Raw genomic sequence first — 9,784 nt, 5'->3', positions numbered from 1 at the left:
TACACTATAAACTCCCTAGAACTCCCCAGAACTCCAAAAAAAAAAACCAACTCCCTAACATTCTAATTTTTACCACTAATAGGGAGTTTAAGAGTTTCATTCAAACTCCCCCACGACTAACGGGGTTTTCTAGGGAGTTTGGGAACTTTCCTAAACTCTCCGACGATTAATGGGAATTTTGAGAGATTCCTTCGAACTCCCCCACGATTAACGGGAAAAACCCAACTACATCCAACTCTGCCAACTCCCTCGACGACTAACACCCTGTTACAATCACAACCTTGTTAAAAGAGATCGTGCCGAAATATGTAAGCAACTCATTCATCCACAGCCTGGTCCTGGAGGACGGACAAACAAGAGTTGACATAAGTGAGCAGTTAGTAAATTCAATAAATTAGAAGGGTAAAAGTCAAAATCTGAAGATTCCTCTGTCTCTCTATCTAAAACCCTAACCAGTAACAACCCAGAACATCAGATCTAATTCGCGGGAACTATCATGTTTTAAATATCAATTCCCGCCTCTCATTGTTTCTATATAATCACGCAATTACTCCATTTTTCCTCTAAAAATACTCGATTTCATCAAAAGGTGCTTAATTTTCTTTATTTTTTTAGGGTTTTCCATGATCATAATATGAACCTTCTAGTTCAATTTGTATCAGTTGTTGACTTTATGATTCGTGTTTATGCAGGTTAGTCTTTTGGTAATCGAGGTTTATAGAGGGATCCAATTTTGATTCATTAATTTACGAAAATGCCTTGGTGTGACCATTGCAAAAAGAATACTCCAACAGAACGTGGAGATGATGGTTACTTGTAAGTTCCATGATTCGTGTAAAAAAAATTTAAAAATTTATTTTTCCAGTGTTTAGAGGAAAAATAACATTATTTTCTTTGAAATCCTTTTGTTGATTTAGGTGCTGTATGGTCTGTGGAAAGGTTGTTGATCAGGATATGTTCTCCTCTGAAGTCACATTTTTTAAAGGTGCTGGAGGCCAGGTTTGTTCTTGTTACATTGTTAAATATAGTTGTGTTATTTTTTAATGGTCGAAAGGGTTAGTTTGGAGACTCGAATTGCTGACCTCAAGTATGCGTGTCAGGCTCTTGGCCAACTGGGCTATTCTCAATTGGCTATTTTATAGTGTTTTGATTACCATTACTATGTTTGAGAAAGTACTAATTCGGTTGTTTTGTAGAGCCAAATGTGTGGAATTTTTGTGAGGAGTGTGGAAAGTGATTACTCAGAATCATACCATAGGACATTGAATAAAGGTTTGTTTCAATTTGCTTAAATTTGTGGTTCATTCAAGTAAAAAATATGTACATTTTAATTTGCTGAGTTATATGCCCAGAAAATTGGATTGGCTGACTAGACTTCTCATTTACAGCAATATTGATCTCATGAACGTTAATAATTTTAATTTGTATTCTCCAAATTGGCGCAGGAAGAGATGAAATCAGTGATATGGTAATAAGTCTTAACATAGGTGGTGGTGATTCTGTAATTGACGAAGCAGCTCAGTTTTACAAGGTTCTTTTTCGGATGTTTAAATGATTTGAATGCAGTTATTTAAATGATACAAAAGCACCTTTAACTTGTTTGAATGACAGACTGTTTCTTCCATTTTCAGATAGCGGTTGACAGAAATTTCACCAGGGGGCGTAGGACGGCACAAGTTGCAGCTGCGTGTCTTTACATTACTTGTCGGTAAGTGGAGGTCATAGATAAGGGTTACACATTTTTCTGGTTTTGGTAACTTCGTCATGGGTTACATTTATAACATACACAACTTGTTTGGGAAGGCTTGGTTGTTGTTGTGATAGAAGTGCTTCTCAAAAACTTATTTTTAAGGTTGAAGTATCTGAACGTTTGTGTTAGTCTGCTGCAATTAACTTTTTTGCATTCTGTGTCTTCTGTAGAGAAAATAAAAAGGCATACCTTCTCATTGATTTTTCAGAATACCTGCAGATAAATGTGTAAGTATGCCTTTGTGTTCTCTTTTACATCGACTGATTTTCTGAATGCAGCATTAGTTACTATGTTTTCATCTCACACCTGTTGTTATGTTCCAGTTACATACTAGGAGCTGTGTTTTTGCAGCTCTGCAAATTGCTGAGGCTTGAAGAACAACCTTTTGTTCAAAAACCTGTCGATCCTAGTCTTTTCATTCACCGATTCTCGGAACGTAAGCATTTATCAGCTTCTCATATTACATTAGAACCGTATCTCATCGATCGTAACCCTATATGCATATGTTGATAGTCAATTAGTGGTTGGAAGGGGTATTCAGTTGAAAAGAATAACATGTCATGTTTATCGTAGGTTTACTGGGAGAGAGGAATCCTGATGTGCCTAAGACTGCGTTACGCATCATAGCTAGCATGAAGCGAGATTGGATGCAGGTGGAATTTAGCCCTTAACCACTTGAAGCTTAATTCTTAGCGACAAGGCTCAATTATCAATCATATGTATACATCTCACAGATTAGTTGTTAAACTGGCCGTTTGTTTACAGACTGGACGAAAACCTAGTGGCTTGTGTGGTGCAGCATTATACATATCTGCACTTTCCCATGGACTCAAGTACTCGAAGGCAAATGTTGTAAGTCAGGCTTATAGTATTTCTTTCCAGTAGTTTCAAAAATCTTGTCAATTTTGGCATTTTCTGATCTATAGCCGATTCAGAGATCATTGCACTTTTAACCATTATCCCAAAAACATCGTTCCAGTGAACTTATTTCATGAATTACATCGTTCAGAATCTTTAGATAATCTCTCTTCTACTTCCCAGGACCAAATATACAATATACATGATTTTCCTATGTAATTTGAGTTCCCTTTTTTATCATTTATGTGTACAGTATCAACTTTGCCGCAATATTTGAATAGTATCTAATGAAATGGTTTCGTTCATGTATATACAGGTAAGTGTTGTGCATATCTGTGAAGCAACATTAACTAAACGTTTGGTTGAATTCGAGAACACCGAGTCGGGGAGCTTGACAGTAAGCTTGTTACCATAACCTTAAATAGTTAGATATTTGTTAATTAGTGCCATTATTACTCGATTTGAGAGTGTTGAAGGGTTTCCTTTAACCATTCAAAGTTACTCTTGCTGGTCATGTGACACTCTTCTTGGATGCTTCTTTTGGAGAAGCCAACTATCTAAAGTTTCTTCTTCTATAGATTTTAATTCGAGTAGAACCAGTGATATGATTTAGCAATCTCTGCTACAGTTGTCTTGTGCACTTGGATGAGATGGGCTGGCAAGAGGATTGGGTTAAGAACCTTGTGGTCCTCTTGTTAGCCTCGGGCATAAATGCCATATTCTTAAAGAACTTCAGGATGTTAGATTTTCTTTTGCAGACTTCGCCATGAGGCAGTTTATTTAGTACATCACACTGCCACTGGCATTGGGTTTTTCATGTATTTACACAGGTCCGAGATAATATTTTTTTTGAAAGTTTCTTGTTTTATTCCAGAGTACATTGAGAAATCCAGCAAATATTTTTTGTTTTAAAGAATAGATAACCAATTGAGAGAAGCAAAAATACAGTTTTCAGCCAATTTTTTCTTCCTTTTTTTTTTTTTTTTGAAGCAATTTTTTCTTCCTTACTGATGGTGAGAAGTCAAACTTCTAACTTGAAGTAATTATATGATTATTTAGGACACTATCCAGTACATCTTTTTAAAAGAAACTTTTTTGTATTTAACTAAAATAGGTATTTCGCTCTTTCTTGTTTTCCAAGTTAGGTTAGTTTACTAAAATAGGGTTTTTATAATATTTCTATATAATGAATATACATGACCGTTTATCCCTCTTTTTCTAACCCTTTCACCCTATTTTCTACTGGTCACGTTTCCATACTCGGTCACCCTATTTATTGGTCAGCTTTCCATACTCCGTCAAGTTGTTTCTCTATTAAGTGCCACTTATTGTCTCCCTAAGATTTCTTATTTGTCATTGTCATCGTATTCAGATTGAGGAGTTCGAGATGAAAGCAGTTGAGTATGAGAAACAAGGTAGTTCACAAGAGCTAAATCTAGCAACTAAATCATGCGAGAAGGTGGAATTACTTTGTGAACACAAAGGCACCGGAAACCCTCCTTTCGCCCACGGGCTTTGTAAAGCTTGTTATGATGATGTAAAATTCTGGCCTCCTGTTTTTTGTATTGCAAGATCCAGTGAGTTTATGCATTTTATCTTATGCTTTCATTGTTTGGTGTAGTTCTTAATTCTCTCAGGAGGACTTCAAGGAGGTTCAGAACCTCCAGCATTCCAGCGTGCTGAAAGGGAAAGGGAGAGAATGGCGAAAGCGGCTACAGACAGCAATGCAGAAGAATCAAGTTTGGTTAGTACAGCTTTGTTTACAACCTGCCAGAAATTCACACCTCAATACCATCTCCGTAGAGAACCATCTTTATTTTGTGTGTTATTCTTTGCTAGTTGGAGAAAAGTTCAGAGCATCTCTCCGTAGAGAACCAAGATGTCATTGAAAAAGAGAAACTGGGTCCCGCACCATCACAATGTACTGGTTAGTGGCCCTAACTAGACTGCAGAAGCAAATATTAAAACTTAAGTATTATCTTGCCATATCATATTTTTGTTTGATTTAAATGCGATTTTATTGCTTTAGGGACGCAAGAAGGTGCTACAGCTGGCCAGAAGGCAGTAGAGGAGATTGTATCTGATCAATCACAATCTGATGAGGGAATGGATGGTACTGCTGGTGATGAATCAGAAAGCCTGTCTGATATCGACGATGATGAGGTATGCTGGTGTTCCTGTTCTATGGCTTCCTCCTCTCTTGTTCTTTATTTGTCAATTTCCTATTCCTCGTAGTTCTTTGCATCTGCATTCTCAATTTGCCTGCATCTACTTGATGATCATCTCCACCGTCATTCTCTGGATTCACGTGTAAACTCATCTAGTCAACTGCATAAATTTGGTTAGCATTAGTAGTTGTGTCCATCTTACTTTGTATCCAATGGTAGTATTATGATTTGAATAATACTTGCTGTACAGGTGGACGGGTACCTTCACAATGAGGATGAAAAACGTTATAAAAAAATAATCTGGGAAGAGATGAACAAGGAGTACATTGAGGTAATAATTCGTCTTCACTCTTCACTGTCATTTTAACATGTGTCCGTAAACATCAATCCTCATAATGTGTTATGGAAGGTGATGCATCTCCAAATTTCAAATAGAAAAACTAATTTATGCTGAAAAAAGAATGGAATAAATTGGGCTTCAGATCATGTTTGCAGGAGATATTTTTTTGTGGGAAACTATTGGAGTGGTCCACTACTCTAGTAATTATTTAGCTAATATATTGTTGATCTGCAAACCTTTATAGGAGCAAGCAGCTAAAGAAGCTGCCGCGGCAGCTGCTCAGGAAGCGTTTGAGGCCAATTTTAAGAACTGTCCACCGGGAGCACGGGAAATTGCTGCAGCGGCTTTAGCTGGTGTTGCCAAGAACAAAAAGGTACTTACTGATACAGGGTTATGTTTATTTTAACTAATGTTGGCAGTTTACTGTGAGACTTTAACTAGTTTTTTAGATCACTAAATCCACAATGAAGAATGAGAGTTAGAAAATATTCAAATTATAGGGGCTAAATAGAAAGAATGTGCTGCTGAGGAGATGATTGAGGTGTGATTTTTATTCCTGGTTATCTGTGGATGCGCTGTGTCCCAGAGTGATATTGGAACACCAACTTGTGGTGCATAAATCACTTAAAAGTTCCAGCATGCATGGAGTAGTTTCTTTCTACTCGTTAAATTTAATTTTTGAAACAGTTGGAAGCTATGGTCTCCTGCTTATGAATTAGCGACACCTAGATTTTTTTCTTTTTCATCAGCAAATTATAACGAATGTCTGAATGTTATCTGGCATTACAGGAAAGGCAACTAAAAAAAGCTGCGGATGCCAAGAATATGGCTCCTGCTCAAACTGCTGCAGAAGCCACTCGCCAAATGCTAGCTAAAAAGGTGCATGGGTCATTGATTATGTTGGGTATTCTCTTCCAAAAGACACTAGAGACAGTTCAAAGCAGCCATCTGTAAAACAAATGTTCGAGCAATTTATCATGAATGCTCTTCTTTTGTGTGTGCCTATCCTGTTTATAAATTTGTACCTTCTTCTTATGTATATGTCTATCTTTTCTTTCGCAGAGACTCAGCTCCAAAATTAACTACGATGTCTTGGACAAACTCTTTGATGACTCTGTACGTTCTTTTTTCTAATTTTATCTTTTATAAATCTAAATTAGTTATGTGATTGTTTTTATACAGCAGATTGGTTGGCATAATCATAATCATCCTCATTTAATATATTTTGATAATGTCTGCTAATTTTCTTCTTTTTATGTGACAGACAACTGCTGAGGCCATAAAAAAGAAGCGCACCGAATCCGATAAAAGTGGCACTCCTGCTAAAGTGGATGTAAAGGGTAAGGAGGATGAAGAACCTGAATCAGATCTCGTAGACAATGAGGATTATGAGGAAGATGGCAATGGAGACTACTATGGTGATGAAGCATCATATTATGGAAATGAAGAAGGCGGGTATGGTAATGATGAGGACTATGGTTACGAGTATTAGTATGTGTTTGTAATAATTTAATTTTGTGACACCTGGCTAGTGTAGCCTTATTTTTACCAATTTCTGTTATATCTTTATTCTTTTCCCCATATGAACCTTAATAAGTGGGTAATAAGATGAGGGTAGTGGTGTATCTTAGTACGCTTATGTAAATTCATAATAATAAGATGAGGTCTTTCAGAAAATGTCTTTCAAAGGAAGTGATGTCTTGAAACATGAACCCTGCAGCTAAAAGTTATTCTTTGCACTTAAATGCTTGAATATAAGCTAACCTCTGTGATAAGCTTTCTCGGAAATCTCTCCCAGACCGGTCATCCCTTTTAGAGCCTTAACAATTCAGTTTGTTTCACTTGTCTCATTTTATTTCCCAGTTTCACAAGCTCAATAGTTACATAAATAGGTTACCTACTTTTGTATTATTGGAAGAATCTACATTATTACATGAACAGCTGAAGATGAGTCCGTGAGATGCGACAATGATTCTGTTATTCAGAACAAAATGTTGATGATCATAACATACTAGAAGATTATCCTTTCTGATTTGAGTAAGGTTAATGTAGACAATCAGAATAACGTTCAGTCTCATTGGACCAAGATTAGTATGCTATAAAACTTGTATGTATCGAAACCAGGACATCTAAGATTAGTCGAGTGTGCTAAAAGGCCATCCAGCTTCAAAAAATAGCCTGCCTGATTTGACACTCACTGGATGGTTATAACACGGAGAGGGAGAAAAGGTAGTATGTGCCTCGAGTATTGAACAATCACGGGGATGAACTAATCCACATCAGTTCATTTAGCTTTAGCATTGTTGAATTTGATTGTTTTGCAGAAGTGAAGTAGTCATTTGATCATCAAGGTCACCAGCTTCTATCAATATTTGGTATTTTTCTTCTTGAGCTTTGGACAAGAGATATATGTATAGCCCCACTATTATCATCACTGACCCAAAGATACTGCATCAACATTCACCACAATTAGAAATTAGTAACCAGGCCATAAGAAAAGCAAGAAAAGGGGTGGTGAAATGAGCTACCTGCCAGTGCCCATTGTTTGGCCTAGAAATATGGTTTCTAAGATGGTGGTGAAAAGAAGACCCAGAGGAGCAAAAGAGGCTACAAATACAGGGCCTTTTAATCCCGCACACCATGCCACGAAAAAGTTTGCCAGACCACTATTTAAAGCTCCCTACAGACACAATATGCAAATTCGGCATCAGCAATCAATACGCAAGCAAATGTACCATGAGGTTTTTGACCTACTCATGACTTGGCAAAATCAAAATTCTGTTTGCACCTTAAAATCTAACAGATTGTACTGATCCGAAGAACAAATTGCATGTTTAAATACTTACACCAACTACGATATTGAGGAGCTCTAAATCCCACTTCAGTTGCCACTGGGATGCCTCACGGTTAAGGATGATAGCTACTATCCCTGTTTGCAGTGTTGCAAATAGAAACATTATAGTAGTCATGGATAACTCAGCCGGATACCTTCTTGTCATCGGCTCCTATATATTCCACAGATTTATAATGGTATTAGAATGCTGTAAAATAAGTGAAAGAAATGTCCAAACAAGTTTGGCATTGATACTCCTGCCCAACATTGCCATGTCAAAATCTGACACACCATTTTTAATATATGATGTCAGCTTGCAGAGAGCTATGGACCTAACATTTCTTGGCAGGAATTGCTCACAAACTAATTATACGTGACTAAGACAGAATTTTAGACTTACCAGCATTAAAATCCACGTACTGAATGCGAGAACGCCTATAACGACCATAACTAAACCAACAGTCGTAGTACTAAGACTAATACCCATGCCGATGGAGATGAAATCATTAGGAGACGATGATTTTACTGTTTCAGTTAATGATCCTCCACGCCAAAACATAAGAACCAATGCACCAGAAATCGACAAGATAGTTCCAAAGATTTTGCCAATTCCCCACAATGTGTGTAGTTGAAGTTTTTCTTGTCTTGTGATAAGCGAAAGAACGAATGTGATTGCAGGAATCATATTAAGAACTGATGATTCAATTGTACTTGAAATGAAGTAAAGTGCTGTTGCTAACATAATCTGTGCTATTGTCACTCTGCACCCAAAACAAGAAATAGAACCTACTTTGTTAATAATAATCATGACTTCATTTTTCATGTACATAGGGTTAAACCCATCAAATTAGACTCACTAAGTTTCACCCATTATCCACAAGGTTTTCACTTAAACGTAACAAGGACAAAAGTAATTTAAGTTTTCCAAGGTTATTCTTACAGTAGGAATAATTTTCATATCATGTGACAGTAGGAACCAAAATGTAATTGAAATGTAAGCTAGGGTAGGGTATAACCTAATGCATGTAAAATTGTAAATAGCACATACCCAATCAAAGCCAACAAAAATATGCCTCCTAAGATTTGCTTTGTAAGAGGAGGCATCTTCTTTCTGTAAGAAACAAGAGAATTTTAGAGATCAATTTGATGGGAAACAACAAGAGAATAAATGATTAATGAAGGGTTTAGTACTCTAATTTACCTTTCAAAGATGAGAGCGAGAAATCCCATGAAAAGAGTAGCTAAAATGAATTGATAAACTAAGAAAACAGTAGAACTAATTCCCTGAACCATTATAACTTTACTTAAAACTACATAACTTGCTGTAATAATCTGAACTAGTATCAAACTTCCATGAGGACCTATTTTGTTGACCATACTCTGCAAGGAACAACAAATCACCATTGTTATCCTTATTAATCGATCAATCAACTTAGTACAATTTGATTGATTTTGATGATTACTTCGTTTCTCTGTCTATCTATCTCTGTTTTCTTGTTATTCTGCAATTCAAAGACTCCACGTATATAGGTTGGTGTTTGTTATCAAATTCAGCAAAATGAATAGGAACGACCAACCAACTGTTTGCTATTAACCGAAAATACACGTGGGTGTGCACGTGAATCACGTACCTTTCCTTTTTCTATTTTGATTTTGTGCCTTTTGTAATTGATGGCGTGGTATAACTTGGGCACTTTTGATAGAACGGGACAAAATTGACCAGGTAGTAGAGTCGGGGAATTCGACATTTCTACCTACTCCAGTAAGTAAGACATGTTCAGCTTGATTGGAGGGGCTCTGAGTATCGACGATAAAACCGAGTCAACCCAGTTTCA

At 36.8% G+C, this 9,784-nt stretch overlaps 2 protein-coding genes across 4 annotated transcripts; one reads left to right on the top strand and one right to left on the bottom strand.

Annotated features, from left to right (window-relative positions):
- Positions 1-407: 407 nt before the first annotated feature.
- On the top strand, positions 408-6,793 carry LOC113318098 (transcription factor IIIB 60 kDa subunit-like). Of its 3 annotated transcripts, none has more exons than XR_003344279.1 (20): positions 408-589; positions 693-816; positions 918-999; positions 1,197-1,272; positions 1,446-1,531; positions 1,632-1,708; positions 1,921-1,977; positions 2,074-2,186; positions 2,324-2,403; positions 2,516-2,602; positions 2,925-3,005; positions 3,981-4,145; positions 4,230-4,352; positions 4,448-4,535; positions 4,638-4,771; positions 5,027-5,107; positions 5,361-5,489; positions 5,906-6,077; positions 6,179-6,232; positions 6,381-6,465. XR_003344279.1 is itself a non-coding variant. In XM_026566223.1 (20 exons), the coding sequence occupies exons 2-19, from the start codon at positions 755-757 to the stop codon at positions 6,196-6,198; spliced, it is 1,656 nt and encodes a 551-aa protein (XP_026422008.1). In that variant the 5' UTR covers positions 408-589; positions 693-754; the 3' UTR covers positions 6,199-6,232; positions 6,381-6,788. The 3 variants fall into 3 exon arrangements, 2 of the variants coding, with proteins under 2 accessions (XP_026422008.1, XP_026422007.1); XM_026566223.1 differs by having other exon boundaries at positions 5,906-6,020; positions 6,381-6,788; XM_026566222.1 differs by having other exon boundaries at positions 411-589; positions 5,906-5,995; positions 6,381-6,793.
- A 203-nt stretch (positions 6,794-6,996) lies between these two features.
- Positions 6,997-9,494, bottom strand: LOC113318099 (WAT1-related protein At4g01440-like). The gene is made up of 6 exons (XM_026566224.1): positions 9,151-9,494; positions 8,998-9,060; positions 8,350-8,710; positions 7,963-8,121; positions 7,645-7,796; positions 6,997-7,564 (listed from the first exon to the last, which is right to left on the bottom strand). The coding sequence occupies exons 1-6, from the start codon at positions 9,351-9,353 to the stop codon at positions 7,411-7,413; spliced, it is 1,092 nt and encodes a 363-aa protein (XP_026422009.1). The 5' UTR covers positions 9,354-9,494; the 3' UTR covers positions 6,997-7,410.
- Between the last annotated feature and the right edge of the window lie 290 nt (positions 9,495-9,784).

Source organism: Papaver somniferum, chromosome 10 (genome assembly GCF_003573695.1).
Source record: "Papaver somniferum cultivar HN1 chromosome 10, ASM357369v1, whole genome shotgun sequence".
Lineage (NCBI taxonomy): Eukaryota > Viridiplantae > Streptophyta > Magnoliopsida > Ranunculales > Papaveraceae > Papaver > Papaver somniferum.
This window is presented reverse-complemented; position numbering and strand designations above follow the sequence as displayed.

Coding starts and splice junctions, on each gene's coding strand:
- LOC113318098 (XM_026566222.1), top strand. CDS start 755: ATGCCTTGGTGTGACCATTGCAAAAAGAATACTCCAACAGAACGTGGA. Junction 1,000..1,196: donor TTAAAGGTGCTGGAGGCCAG/GTTTGTTCTTGT, acceptor GTTGTTTTGTAG/AGCCAAATGTGTGGAATTTT. Junction 4,772..5,026: donor CTGATATCGACGATGATGAG/GTATGCTGGTGT, acceptor CTTGCTGTACAG/GTGGACGGGTACCTTCACAA.
- LOC113318099 (XM_026566224.1), bottom strand. CDS start 9,353: ATGGTGATTTGTTGTTCCTTGCAGAGTATGGTCAACAAAATAGGTCCT. Junction 9,061..9,150: donor CTCGCTCTCATCTTTGAAAG/GTAAATTAGAGT, acceptor TGTTTCTTACAG/AAAGAAGATGCCTCCTCTTA. Junction 7,797..7,962: donor TCCTCAATATCGTAGTTGGT/GTAAGTATTTAA, acceptor TTGTGTCTGTAG/GGAGCTTTAAATAGTGGTCT.